The sequence below is a fragment of the Vespula pensylvanica genome, chromosome 19, assembly GCF_014466175.1.
Source record: "Vespula pensylvanica isolate Volc-1 chromosome 19, ASM1446617v1, whole genome shotgun sequence".
In the NCBI taxonomy this organism is placed as follows: Eukaryota; Metazoa; Arthropoda; class Insecta; order Hymenoptera; family Vespidae; genus Vespula; species Vespula pensylvanica.
The window spans coordinates 2,377,142-2,392,626 of record NC_057703.1 but is presented as its reverse complement, the minus strand read 5'-3'; the positions used below and the strand labels follow the sequence as shown (position 1 = coordinate 2,392,626).

Sequence of the window (15,485 nt, the reverse complement as noted above, 5' to 3'; positions counted from 1 at the left end):
AAAAAAAAGAAAAGATATCCAAGATATCGCACCGATCGGAAAATGTCCAGTAGTAAACTCGTCGTCTATTCCTTCTTGAACTAGACGATACAAGAGTTCTTACGATTGGAAAAAGGAATACGACACGAATGAGAATCTATCAAGAGCGACCAACCAACCAACCAACCAACCAACCAACCAACCAATCAACCAACAAACCAACCAACCAACCAACCAACCAACCAACCAACCAACCAACTAACCAACCGATCGATCGATCGATCGAGAGATCGAGAGAGAGAAAGAAAGAAAGAGAAAGAGAAAGGAAGAAAGGAGATTCGAAGAGTTACTTGTTCCCACGTCGCGAGCAACTTGACTGTTACATTGTGCATATAAATCGTGTCATAAAATGCATGTTCTTCTCAGATCGAAGAAGAGTCGTTGGATATGCTGTTGGAGGTTGGGGTGAGACGACCTCCCCAAGCATACTGGTTTTCTAGTCGGCCTGCGCGCGCAGAGCAGATCGTTTACGACCGTTTTAACCGAGGCCTTCCACTTTTTTCCATCGCTAAGATCGACGGCCATCGATCATCCATCCGTCCGTCGTCGGCTACGACGACGACGATGACGACAACGACAACGACAACGACAACGACAACGACAACGACAACGACTGCGACGATCTCGACAACGCGAGCTCGGTGCGTACGATATCGGTTAACTTTTTCGTTCTCTCGAGTCTCTCAGGTATGCCAAGCTAACTCTCCTCTCTCTTCGTTTGCCTCGGTACCGTGACCAGAATCCATGATAATTTCTTTATTTTTTTGTCCTTTTTTCTTTTTTCTTCTTACCCTCCTTTTTTCTCCTCTCTATTCTTTCTTTTGTCTTCTCCCTTTTTTCCTCTGTTTTTTTTCTTTGTTTTGTTTTGTTTTTTTTTTTCCCTTTCCCTTCTCCCGTCCAACTTTACAAGGTGTCAGGTCAGGTCGAAACTAGTCGCCTTTTTAACGTCCTCTAGCCTCTAAGTTTCTCCTTCCATATCTTCTCCAAGCTCTCTTTCTTTTTTTTCTCTTTTTTTCTCTCTCTTTTCCATTCCATTCCACCATCAACATCACCATCGGCACCGTCCTTGCAACTTCCCACATCTCGACTTCTTACATTTTTATGTTCACGGATTCGCATCCGACGAGAGAAGGCAGGTAGCTCTTCTCGGTTAAGAGAGAGAGAGAGAGAGAGAGAGAGAAAGAGAAAGAGAAAGAGAGAAACGATGACGACGACGACGACGACGACGACGACGACGATGACGACGACAACGACGACAGTCGACGCCTCGTTGTCGCCACCTTTGACGCCCAACCGGTTTAGAGTCCTCGAAATACGAGCGATAAATAACGCGTCCGAAGCTTTGTTCTTCATATAATTTTAAAACTAGCATTGGAAATTAGCATCGGCTTTCATCGGTACTCACAAAGGAGAGCTGTATATATAACTATTTTCATTCAACGATCTCTTATCTGCTCGGTGATATTTCTTCTTTTTATTCTTATTCATGTACTTCTTTTTCTTTTTCCTCGGCTTCGTTTTCTGCAGCTACTTTGACTTCTTCTTTCTGTTTCTTATTTGTCGAAAGATATCTTTTAAGATTGAATTATATCTATCGTGTATGTTATAATAATGATGAACATTTTGTTATGTGATTCGAGGTTTAATATTAGTATAATAATGTATTATGATATAATGATATAATGATATAACGGTAATAATAATAATAATAATAATAATAATAATAATAATAATAATAATAATAATAATAATAATAGTAAAAAATGTTATTGTTATTACGTTATTTTTTTGGTGACACGCATCCTGAGTAATCGAAAGATTTATAATTTTTCATATAACAATAATAATATGTCTATATTATGTATTGTTAATATTATAGTAATATTCTATAATAATAATAATAATAATAATAATAATAATAATAATAATAATAATAATAGCAACAAATAATTCCATTCTTGAATGTTTCAAATAAATTAATACATTTCTAATTTTTCATGATTATTGTTCAATTAAATAAATTATACAATAATAACGTAATTACTATAATATAATAATAGAAAATACATCATCACTTTGTAACGTACCGAATTATTAAAACAATCTAATCTTCCACAATTCGATTTAACAAATAATACAATAACAACAATATAAAATAATAATACTAAAGAATATCTTGATTAATTAAAACACATATATATATAATACAATATTCCGTGATCGAGGCCACCATTTCAAATAATTGCAGACTCGTCACAAACGCACGAGAATAAAGTAAAAGAAACAAAATCGTAAAATCGCATTCATTCCAAATTCATATTGATTTCATCGAGAACAAATCGTATACGTCCATTAAGAAAAAAAAAAAAGAAAAAAATAAAATAAAAGAAAAACCATAAGAAGAAACAAGAACCAGAGAAAAAGAAACGAAAAGAAAACAAGACAAAACAAAAAAAGAAAGAAAGAAAGAAAGAATGAAGCAAAAAGAAAAAAGAAAAAAAAAAATAAAGAAAATGACAAATCCTAAGAGACAACAAGTGTTGTAAGAACGGTATAGGAAAAGCAAAGTTGTAGCTTTTAAGGGAGGGAGTAACATAATAGATGAAAAAACAGGTAGAGGAACAGAAGGAGGTGGAAGATGGTAGCGATGCTGGCAGTGGCAATTAGCATGCTCGTGGAACAAACGAGCTAGTCGCCGAGCTAATGCATCGATATACTCAACGTCTTTGAGAATAATTATCGGCTGTTCTCGAGCCTACTGTAGTCAAAGCAGAGAAGAAGAAGAAGAAGAAGAAGAAGAAGAAGAAGTAGAAGAAGAAGACGAAGAAGAAGATGAGGATCAGAAGAATGAGGAGGATGAGGAAGACTTGGACACACGCGCGAGCTACCTTGAGTGCTACTTTAAAGGCGACACCAAAGCCAGCAATTGCGGCATCGACAAAAAGAACAAGTAGTAGAAGAAGAAGAAGAAGAAGAAGAAGAAGAAGAAGAAGAAGAAGAAGAAGAAGAAGAAGAAGAAGTAGCAACAGCAGCAACGGTGATATAGTTGCGGCACGACCTGCAACGGTTGGTCGCTCGATGCGATCGCGTCGAGTAACTTAGAACCGGCCACCTTTTCCCTCTTCCCACTCTTTCTCTCTCTCTCTCTCTTTCTTTCTCTTTCTCTCTGGCTTACTCTCTTCTTTCTCTTTTTCTTTCTCTTTCTCTTTCTCTAAAGAGAGTCCTAGTAGGACTGAATTATTGTCCGTGCACGCGGACACTCGCCAACACGCTTCGTCGTTTAACCCCAAGCCCGAGGTTTCAGCCCCATAGCACATTCCTCCCATCGTTGAATTTTCTTCGCCGGAAGATGTGGAATTCTGTGACTCTTCTCTCTCTCTCTCTCTCTCACTCTCTCACTCTCTCTTTTTATCCTTTTCTTTCTCTTTATCTATCTATCTATCTATCTATCTATCTATCTATCTATCTATCTATCTCTTTCCATCTTCTTCTTCTTCTTCTTCGTATCTTTTACTTCTTAACATCGAATTTTATTTTTTTATTTGTATACTTTTTTTCGTCTCTCTCTCTCTCTCTCTCTCTCTCTCTTTCTCTTTCTTGTTTTTTTTTTCTTTTTCTTTTCTCTTCCTATATCTCTTTCTCTCTCTATCTTTCTCTCTTTCTGTCTCTCTCTCTTTCCGTCTCTCTCTTTCCCTTTTGCATCGATGGATTTCCTTTTTCCGTTTTGTACGTTCGCGCTTTATCTCTTCGTTCCAGTCACCTTAGGATTTACGATCGACGAAAGTACAAGTGCGGTTTCGTGCCTCGCTTCGTTACAGGAACGCCGGTATAATTATACGGATTATCTTGCGATTAAGCGGCTCCTTCCTTTGTAGGAAAGAGTATATGGTTTCTCTAAGTTTGCACCCATGACGTTGATTGAAACGTCTTTTCAATGATTTTATTTGTCCTTCGTTTTCATTTTTTCCACTTTTTTTTTTTTCAGTATTATTCTAATTTCTAATTTCGATCATTGGATCGATCAATAACTTTTATGTTATCGAAATGTTCAACGTGTTCGAGTTAAGATTTGTAGATTTTAATCTTTTTATTCTGTTTCTTTCTTATCTTATGCTATTCTTTTTTTTTAAATCGATTTATTTTTAATTAGAATTTAATATATTAATATATATATATATATATGTATGTATGTAAGTATATTATATATTATCGTATTAATTATATACAAATATACACTTTAGAGTTTTTAGAAATGTATATAGTCAATTTTAGTAAGAAGAGAAATATATCGTAAGAAATACATGACTTTCAATCGATAAATTTTTTAATCCTTTTATCCCACAAGTTAAAAAATAAAAAATATGATTATATCAAAAATGCATGTCGAGATAATTAATTTTCACAGATTAATACGAACACTTATAATAACGAATAAGAATCGATCATTTTATAAGAAATAAGAATTAATCCTAATCTATGAATTTGATGAGCCTTTTTTTATCGATTAAAACAAATATCAATAGATATCTTAAGAAACAACAAATGTGATTACGTTGAACTAAAACAAACTACAAGTACAAAAAACAATAACTCTCATATTTGTGTCGTAACACTATTATAATATTTTCATTAATTCCAAAACACTTCACAAGACAAATACTCCGACATGTACAAATATTTCGATGATCATTACGAATAATTAAATGTCATTCTTGATTGCGTCAAGATTATGTCAGTACTACTTGGGTCACGTATTACGTACTAATATTCAATAACGAATACAAATAATAAATTCAATACGATTTATTTAAAATTGACCTAAACCTTTAAAAATCCTAACATAAACAAACAAACAAGCAAACAAACAAACAAACAAACAAACAACATTCATATAATAAAAAAGTCGATATAATACCACGATACAAATGAACGAACCAATACGGAAAGATAACAAAGAAACGATCTAAAATATTAATCGACGAGGAACGATGATCTAGATCGAAACGATCCGTAGAAGACGTAACATACACGTGCATAAATCGAGGAACGTGCGACAGTTGGGCGAGCAGAGGAAACATCGTGGCTACGTTGCCAGGAACGACACGCATTAACGCTATACTACACCTCTCGATAGCCATAATGCGTGGAGCACGATGGCTCACGTTTTTCGACACCCTCCTGACCTACCGATGACCCCCCTCCTCTTTATCCCATTCCACCCTATTGCATCCCTCTTTGCTCTGCGATACAATACCCTAGCGAAGTTTCGACAATATGTTTTGGGGCCATAGCAAAACGTGGCAACGGATGGATGAACAACGGACAACGGATGGATCGATCGAGAGGGTTGCTATAACTCGCTTACTGCATTCTCTCTCTCTCTCTCTCTCTCTCTCTCTTTCTCTTTTTCTTTCTTATTCTCTTTCTCTTTCTATCAGTATCTATCTCTTTATATAGGGTTGGTACGTGGTTGAAAACGCCTGTATCAGTAGAAAAAGAAAAAGGAGAGGGGAAGTTATGAGGTAGATACATATATATATATATATATATATATTATATATATATATATATATATATGTATAGGGATAGGGGTTAGGGCGGAGTTTGTTTAGGCCCAGGGCGCGAAAGGCACTCAAGCCGCTAATCTATTTAGCCGTAGTGTTTGATATGGAATTAATGATGGGTTTGGTATAGAGAGAGAGAGAGAGAGAGAGAGAGAGAGAGAGAGTTACATATCGTCCTTCCTGCTCGAACGTCACGCTATTACCTTATAAACCCCACTTTACTACCCCACATCACATCGTCACAGATTTTCAGTTTACCTTTTGAAGTTACGGAAGATGAAAAAAGAAAAAGGGAATAATAAGACTGAGGGGACGCGCAAGGCGTGTGTTTGGTGGGGGGAGGGGAGGGGAGAGGAGGGGAGTGGTACAACATGGGGAAATATTAAAAGGGAGGGAGAGGTAAGCTCATTCAGTAGTGTCGATTCTAAAACGATTGTTTCTCTCGATCGACAAAGGTGTTGGTGTTGGAAAGAAAAGGATGGAGTAAACGCAGCTGTAGGGTAACTTCGTTGAGATATTTCAAGGGATGAAGTGGGGGAACAAGGATGGAAGGCTGGTGAGATGGAGGGGAAGGCAGGAGAGAGAAAAGAAGAGAAAAAAGAGACAGAAGTTCTTATTTGTGTGGTTACGAAGAAAAGAATGTTAGTAGGAGACGTTGATGTGAGGTGTTTTGCGACAATGACGACGACGGTGACGAAGATGACGACGGTGACGACGGTGACGACGGTGACGACGTTGACGACGATGAAGGTGACGATACGGTCAAGTGCCGGTGTCACGTTGCATATCTCTCTCTCTCTGTCTCTCTCTCTCTCTGTCCTTTTCTTTTTTTTTTTTATTTTTCTTGTTTCTTTCTGTCTCTTTCTTTCTCTTTCGAGAGACGTGCCGCGTAACAGCGCATCAGAATGCGACACTGTCAGCAAAATCCCGCTGCGACGGAGTACGGTAGCACTCTTGAGAGTAAACTTTGAATAAGTTGACGCTCGCGAGTATCTTCTCTCTCTCTCTCTCTCTCTCTCTCTCTCTCTCTTTCTCTCTCTCTCTCTCTCTCTCTTTCACTCTTTACTCTTTACTCTCTCTCTCTCTTTCTCTATGTACTACTTTGTTGTGACGTCAAGCTTAGAAGCGCCACCAGGAGAGATTTCTTTATCAACTTTAGAGTTCAGTCTGTTTCTCGCTCTTTTCGTATAATAATAATAATAATAATAATAATAGTAATAATAATAATAATAATAATAATAATAATAATGATAATAGTAATAGTAATAATAATAAGAAGAAATGTTTTTTAGTTCGAAAATAATTGGTATGAATATTTTTAGATTTGTAGAATAGTTTCAATTTCGTTTTAGATTTATAGTTATATAAATTAATAAATTTACGGATTTTCGTTAAACAATTTAGAAATATATATATATATATATATAATTGCGTGTTTTTAAGTTAATATTTACTTGTTTGTTGTAACATTTTCTATCTTCTATTACTCATGCATTTTTACTCTTTTGCACTTAGAAATGTTGCAAGCGAGAAAATGTTCCGATCGATATTATTAAAATTTCATTCAATCAATTTCTTATTATTCTCGTAATATAACGACGAAAGAGATCTTTATAGTTCGTTAAAGAACTTCATTGGAAACGATAGATATGATTAAAATAAAGTTTGAAGTGTTTTTGATATATAGTCGCGTATAAAAATAAAATCTTTTCGTTTATATAAAGAAATAAGGGAAATGGAGTCATATTCCGTTGCAGTGTCCTATGACAGTCTTGTAAGTTTCTCTCTCTCTCTCTCTCTCTCTTTCTATCTCTTTTTACACTTTGCTACGACGTAGAGTTTAGAAAAGTGAGAAGTAACATTTCTTTATCGACTCTAAATTTCCATCTACTTTTCAGTCTTTTTATAATAATAATAATAATAATAATAATAATAATAATAATAATAATAATAATAATAATAATAATATTAATAATATAAAATAACTTTTCGTTCGATTAAAAAATGCAAATAACTAATAAGAATTTCTAATAAGTTTTAGTTATAGTATCATCGATAAATTTTTAGAAATAAAAATGAAAGAGTGAGAAAGATGGATACATGCTCCGTTGCAGTGTCCTATGACACTCTCTCTCTCTCTCTCTCTCTCTATTTCTCTCTATTTCTCTCTTTTTCTCTCTTTCTACGGTGTCGCAATATCGAGATTAGAAAAGTGAAAGAGACGAATTTCTTGATTGACTATAAATTTTACTACATCTGCTTTTCAATCTTCTCATAATAATAATAATGAAAGAAACCACTGGTTAGAAAAAAAAATATATATATATATAATCAATATTCATTACACACGTTTTCAAAGTATAGTCGGATGGATAAATCTTTGGATTTTAATAAAGAAGTAAAAAAAAAAAAAAAAAAAAAAAAAAGAAAAAGAAAGAAAGAAATATGGATTCGCTGTCTGTTGCAATGTCCTACGACTTATAGTACTGTGTCGCAATATTGAGATTAGAGAACTAAGAGAGAGAAAGAAATACAAGAAAGAGAAACAGAAAGGAAGACGGAGAGAAAAAGACAATATCATCGTCTCTATAAAACAATAATCCACAAAACTACAGTGCTCTGATCTTGTCGATTAGAAAATACAAAATAATCAAAACAACATAAATTCCTTGCCTTTGCAAAAACGCTTCGATCCTTTGGAAATGAACGTACATCAAAAAAGAAAAAAAAAAAAAAAGAAAAAACGAGAAAGAAAACGAGAAAGAAAACGAAAAAGAAAACTAAAAAGAAAACTAAAAAGAAAAGGAAAAAATAAAAATTTATGAATGTCGTTTTATGTTCCAGTGTCCTGTGACAATAAACTCGTCGTTAGCGTCGTCGTCGGGCTCACCATCGTCAGGCGTTCACCTGAGCGCAGGAAGTTCGTCTTTGGTGAGTGCGGCGTCCGGCGGAGGGACGACGAATCATCCTCTTGGCGTGGTGGGTGCCGTGCCCGGTGGTGGCGGGGCCGGTGGTCTGTCGAACGCAAGGATGGCGGTGACGAGCGCGGTTGTACGGCCACCGGGGAGTCCAACAGCCTCGGTGAGTCCGTCTCAAGGTCACCCACCGCCAACGACGGCAGGCCCAACAGCCGCTAGGTGCTGCGACACCGGCAGACCCATCTTCACGGACCCCCTCACCGGGCAAACTGTCTGTTCTTGTCAGTACGAGCTACTTGGTGGTTATCAAAGACTCGGAGCATTACCAACTGCAGCTCTATCGATGTATAGCGCACCCTACGCTGCTGCAGCAGCCGCTGCTGCATCCGAAGGAATGGCTGCTTATTTTCCAAGTCTTGGTGCTGAACAGGCACCGTTCTACACGCCTACCGTAAGTCATTTCTCTATTTTTCTAATCTTTTCTTTCGCTCATCAAAACTTTACGAATTATTCTTATCGATTGTTATCGATGTGAAAGTGTCGTTCGCTTGCTTTTCTTTTTTTCTCTTCATTTTCTCTCTCTCTCTCTCTCTCTTTTTTCTTTTCTTTTTTTTTTTTTTTCTTTCTTTCTTTTCTTCAGTAGGATAAATTCGATTCGGATGTAAATTTAAATTTAAACGACGGAATGTTCACGATGATTCGATCGAACGCTTTCTTTCGATATACGCGTAAAAAATTTTGAAACATATTTTTCCACGGATATATTCCACAATGCGGTGATACTGAAACGGCAGAAAGTTTCTGAACGATCCGATACTTGAGATATTCGAAATAGTTTGTATTTGCTTATGTCTGAATTTCTTATCTCATTTTTCAACACACCGGTCTATAAAAGATGATTATCTTTGAAACTACTTGAGATATTCAAAACCTCTTATATGTTTATACGTGCTTTAGTACACGATTGCGTCGGATCGATTCGTACGAAATTTTATATAAAGAATAACGTTACATCTTAGCAAGATAAAATAATTTCAATTTGACACGACTTACTTTACGTGGAAAAGTCGACAAATTTTTCGAGTAGTAGCATTGAAATTTCTCAGAGAAGAAAGAAAGAAAGAAGAAAAGCAAAGAAGAGGAGAAATGCTTTTGATTCTCTAATGCAACAAACAAATATATATATATATATATATATATATATATATATATATAAAAAGAAAAAAGAAAAAAAGAAAACAGAAGAAGAATAGAGACAAAAATTGTATGGACGATCCCATAATAAAAAAAAATGTTTCTTTTTATTATGTTCGCGTTGAACGGAATATTGGATTCAGCAAGTTCCTGTAATATCTATGTCGTTACGATAGAATAGAGAAACGGTGTGCGTGGAAGACACTGTGTGTAATGTCCTTTAAGCTCGATCATAAAGAAGAAACGATAAAGGCGAGCACTCTCGAGCGACGGCTCGAAACACGACACAGTGTTCCACTGTCGTAGCAACTCGAATTCATAAATTTACGCTTGTGGTGAGGCTATTTTCTTGGTGAGACGCCCTGTGTGTGGTCTGATAACCTCTAGTCGCCGACTAACTCGGATGCATGAAACTTCGATCTTCTACTTCTTAGTTCTTCTTCTTCTTCTTCTTCTTCTTCTTCCTCCTCTTATACGTTTTCTGGTCGTATTAACGTCATTGCCGGTCCTCAATGACGATAATGCCTCGTTTATACACCGTTACTTGTCCAGTCCGGCGACATTTAAGTCGTTCGAAGAAAATTTTCACGCACCGTTGACGATAAACTCTAAAAGATCTAACTCTCGATCGTTCGATTATTTTTCTTTTTCTTTTTTCTTTTTTCTTTCTTTCTTTTCCTTTTTTTTTTTTTTCGTTCTTTCTTTACTTTTTTCTTTCTTCCTTTTCGTAATTTTTGTCACCGTTTTTTCTCTGCTTTTTCACTTTTATTTTCTCTTTATTTCTTCTTTCATCTATCTTCTATTAAGATCTTTAACGGCGATCTCTGCTCATGACTTATTTATCGTTCCTAATACGTTTTAAACTAGTAGACTTCTAATCGGTGAATGTAAATGACTATATATATATATATTTAGATACGAAACGAAATGCTAACGGAAATAGAAAATTTTGTTTTGAAATCAATTAGTTTAAAAAAAAAAAGAAAAAGAAAAAGAAAAAGAAAAAAGAATGAAGAATTAAAAACGTCTAATAATAATTTCTTGATAGGAGAGCGATTGAAACAAACAATTGATTTATTTATTTCATTATTATACCCATAGAAAATTTTAGATAAATCTAATTAACGATTAAGTGCTTTGATAAAACAGAGATGAGCGAAAAGTTTCTCTACTTTCTACTATTTAATAATCAATTACTCCTATCCAAAACGCATTAGGCTAATTATTTTTTTCGTGATCGTAAAAAGAACTGCTAAGCCCAATAATAAATGGTCTTGGGAAAAGATTAATTGATTTTTTAATATCGTACAAAAAAAAAACAAAAAAAAAAAGAAAGAAAAAAAACATTTAACCCGATATTGCCTATGTTTCTCCAAGAATGTAAGAAACGATGTAACGATTCAATGAAACGTAGAAGAAAAAAAAAAGAAAAAAAGAAAAAAAAAAGAAAAATAATACAACTAAAAAATCGCTCCTCTGCCCCCCCCCTCCCCCCACTCTCGCGCGTCCCTTTCGAATAAACACGAATTAACAATAAATCGTTAAACAATAAATCGTTAAACTCGGATACGCTGAAACTCGTATTTTTTTGGCTTCGCGGAAAATAAAAAAAAAAAAAAAGAAAAAAGAGGGGAAAAGAAAGAGAAGGAACAAACACGAGAGAAAAAAAAAAAGAAACGACAACGCGACAATAACAACGAGATCAAAACAACATGGAAAAATGAAGATCAAATGATACGATTAATTTCTTTCCAGGCTGCTGGACTCGATTTGAAGGAAAATCTTGGTGCAGGTGCAGCGGCAGCATGGCCCTATCCCTCGGTTTATCATCCCTACGATGCCGCATTCGCGAGTTATCCGTTCAATGGGTAAGTACTTACATGTTCGTATTATTATCGATACGTTTCCCGATAAAAGTCAAAAGTCTTGTGTTAACGTCGTTATTCATACAATTGGAAAGTGATAGACAAAGAGAGAAATAAGGAGGTGGGTGGGTGGGTCGGGAGATAGGGTGGTAAGGAGGGGGAGATGATTCTTTTCTTGTGTTAACGTTCTTTATTCGTGGACGATGTGTTAGCGCCTGGTTAGATAAGCTTGCTTCTCTCTCTCTCTCTTTCTCTCTCTCTCTCTTTCTCTTTCTCTCACTCTCTCTTTCTCTTTCTCTCTCTTTCTCTCTGAGAATACATAAACATTCTAATAAATTAGCCTTGAGTTGACCCGAGACTGTCGCCTCAGCCGTCTTTTCCTCGAGGCTTCGTTCTCGAATCGGTCAACGAGTGTCACAACGACGCGACCGGTGAAAGGTCTTCGTTTGTTGATAATAATTTCTGATCGAATTCACGTACTATGGATTAACACGGATTCGTTACGAGAAATTCTCTGTCCTTTTTTTTTCTTTTTTTCTTTTTTTTTTTTTCTTTCCCCTGTCTGTCTTTCTTTCTTTCTTTCTCTTTTTTTTTTTTTTGCTTCTTTTTTCAACAAAATTGCCAACTGGTTACCGACTTACAAGATAATGAATGTTTGTTTGTGTGTGTGTGTGTGTGTGTGTGTATACTTAATCGAATTTAAGAATAATTTTGTTCCATTTATTCGATCGATAATTTTATTTAATTAATGGACAAGCGTTTTGTCGAATAAAGGATCATTATTTATAATGAAAAAAATTGGATACGCAATTGGTATAAATAATCGTGTGTCTGGTTTTGTTATAAACATCGAACGTGTCTATTTATAAAATATCGATAAAACGTTGCTTTAAGAGATATTTGCAATTATAACACTTAGAAAATTTCTATTGATCGGTGTATATTTTGATCAATTATATTTCGTATTTTAATATTCTATTATAAATGATGAACGTGTATTTAAAGTATCGATTAAAAATGTTTTAAAAATACTGTCTCGATAAATAGCAGCCTATAAGAATTAGATAGGTCGATTCGATTTATCTAATTACTGTTTAAAAGAATACATGATTTGTGTATAATGAAATATTAATCGCGTTTGATAACAACAGTGTTTGTGCATATATACATATATATATATATATATATATATATATATATAGACGAAATTTTTGTATTTTTTATTTTTTGTACATTTTTATTTCTTATTATTTTGTACGTCTATGTAATTCATTATTCATGCAGCTCTCATACTCGTTAGTTTTATTATTACGTACATCCATTATTCATCTAGATCATATTAGAATATTCTCATAAAGTATTATACTCTTACAACACTTTGACTATACGATCGATTGATTTGAATCGCATCATGAAAGCGTTGTAATGTTTACATGATAAGTTCGTAAATTGTCGTATATCTTTGATTTGTATGTATAATACTTGTTACGAAATAATTATTACTTGAAAATTTTATCATTTCAATTTGACGTCGAAACGTAACCAAAGAAATATATACATTTAGAATAGATCTCTTCTCACTTCGATTGATACCGATCTTACTATCAGAAATTTAAAGTTAAAGATTAGACGATCGAACACTTTTGATAGATACAATTTCTGACCTATTCGAAAGTTCGAATTTAAGGTCAAAATGTAATTGAATGTCGTTAGAAAAAGCAACGTAACGTTTACAATATCCGATTGCCTAATATCCTTTTTTTTTTTTTTTATTGAGGTAAATGTTTTCTTAATTTTTATTTTTATTTTAATGAATGTAACAAAGCATACATATATATATATATATATAAAAAATTGTGAATCGATTTCTACAATCTAGTTATTTATAAAACTAATGGAATGTTTACAAGATTAGATCGTGTAATATCAGATATCTTCGGGAGATAAAGTTTCTTACGAAAGAACGAATCGTTCCAATTTGACGTTGAAGTAAATCAAGGAATGTGAGAAATTCAATATCGATTTTCACGATCGATTGATTAGAATCTTATTGCAAAAACGATCTAATGCTTAGAAGATTAGATCGTGTGATGTCCTATATCTCTGATAGATAATATTTCAAATAGTACGAAAATTTCGTAATTTCTTTTCAACGTAAAAAATCTACCGAAGAATGTGAGAAATCAAAATCGATTTTTAAGATCGATCGATTGCCAATCTCATTGCGACAGAAACGACGATGTAAAGCTTAGAGGATTAGATCGTGAAACGTCCTATTATTTATCTTTGACACACATAAAATATAAAAAAAGAAATTTAATAACATCGTCGTTCTAATTCAATTCTAAACGATGTAACAAAGATACTAAACATTCGATATCGATTTTTGCAATAGATTGATTAGAAATTCAATGGTGAAGCTATGTATAGTTTAGATGATTAGATCAACTACCGTCGGTTAAAATGTTTACTAGAATTCGAAAATTTCATGCGTTCCGACTGAATGGAAATGGTGTAACAAATAATGTAATCGATTTCTATAATCGATCGATTTGAATTTGATTAGAATTTACAATATCGATAAGGATTCCAAGAATTTAAAAATATTCATCGTTTTAATCCATCAAAAAAAAATAAATAAATAAAGAAAGAAAAAAAAAAAAAGAAGAAGAACAAGAAGAAAGAAAGAAAAATAATGAAAAGAAAATAAGGAACTAAGAATTCAATATCGATTTCTGGAATAGATTGATCAGAATCCACTTAGAGAAATGACACAGAAAGCTTAGAAGATTAGATCGTAAAACGTTCAACGGATATATTTATAACGGATATATTTGCTCCGATAAAATTGCAATTAATTAAAACGATCACGATCGTTTTCGAAATGGAACGTACGACAAAAAAAAAAGAAAAGACAGAGAGAGAGAGAGAGATCATAATAAATAAAGAAACTTGACGAATAGTTCGAGCACGACGATTTCAACGATATCTTAAATTCGATGATAAGCAAAGCAAGTATGCATGTATATGCGCATGTACACGAATAAACAACTAATTCTAGATACCTCTAATAGAACATATTAGAAAGAAACAATCGCAACGGAAGAAATAAAAAGAAATGATAAATAAAGAAAAACAAACCGAACGAACAAACAAACAACCAAACAAACAAACAAAAAGAAAAGAAAAGAATCAAAAACAGTAAGTAAGTAAGAAAGAAAGAAATACAAAAAAAAAAAGAGAGAAAAGAAAAAAGAAAAAAGAAAAAAGGAAAGAAGACATAGAGAAATAAATAATTCTTAAGCTCGCTAAGTTCTTTACGATATCGAAACTTGATAAGGATACTAACTAACTACGTATGTAAGTATGTAAGTAAGTAAGTCGACTATGAGTTCTCAGTCACGTATCTATCAGTCGAATTCTCCCCCCGGTAAAGGCAAGGCTATACGCGGCTTGACAACTGCGTCGAGAGCGGCTCATGGCATCTAGATACTATATTGCGACGTGACGCACTTCCGGTCGCTGAGACTGCTTCGTATGCAAGGAAGCGATCGGGTACTACAGCTTGCTTAGCATCCATTCGGTCTAGTCGCTTAGCGCACCGAGCCTTCCTTTATGGAGACCTACCGCCGCTCCTCACCGGAACCGCAACACGCACTCGGCCAAAGTGTGATAAGAATTGCCGGAAGGCGATCGGACCTTCTGCACCTGCACCTTCTTCTCAACGAACTCGATATTTCTTTTCTTTTTTTTTTTTGCTTATTCCTTTTTTTTGCTTATTCTTTTTATTTTTCTTCTTTCCTCTTCTTTTTTTATTTTTTCTCTCGCTTACATATACCACGCACCCCTCTTTCTCTCTTTTTCTTCTTCCTCTTCTTCCATTTTTCTTTTCTTTTCTTTTCTTT

At 34.4% G+C, this 15,485-nt stretch overlaps 1 protein-coding gene across 1 annotated transcript in view; it reads left to right on the top strand.

Moving 5' to 3' along the window:
• The window catches only part of LOC122635742 (iroquois-class homeodomain protein IRX-6), a 47,642-nt gene that overhangs the window by 10,916 nt on the left and 21,241 nt on the right, over nucleotides 1–15,485 (top strand). Inside the window, exons 2-3 of the mRNA XM_043826309.1 lie at nucleotides 8,448–8,972; nucleotides 11,471–11,583. Of these exons, the coding sequence (XP_043682244.1) occupies nucleotides 8,448–8,972; nucleotides 11,471–11,583 (638 nt within the window). The remainder of the gene's footprint in view (nucleotides 1–8,447; nucleotides 8,973–11,470; nucleotides 11,584–15,485) is intronic.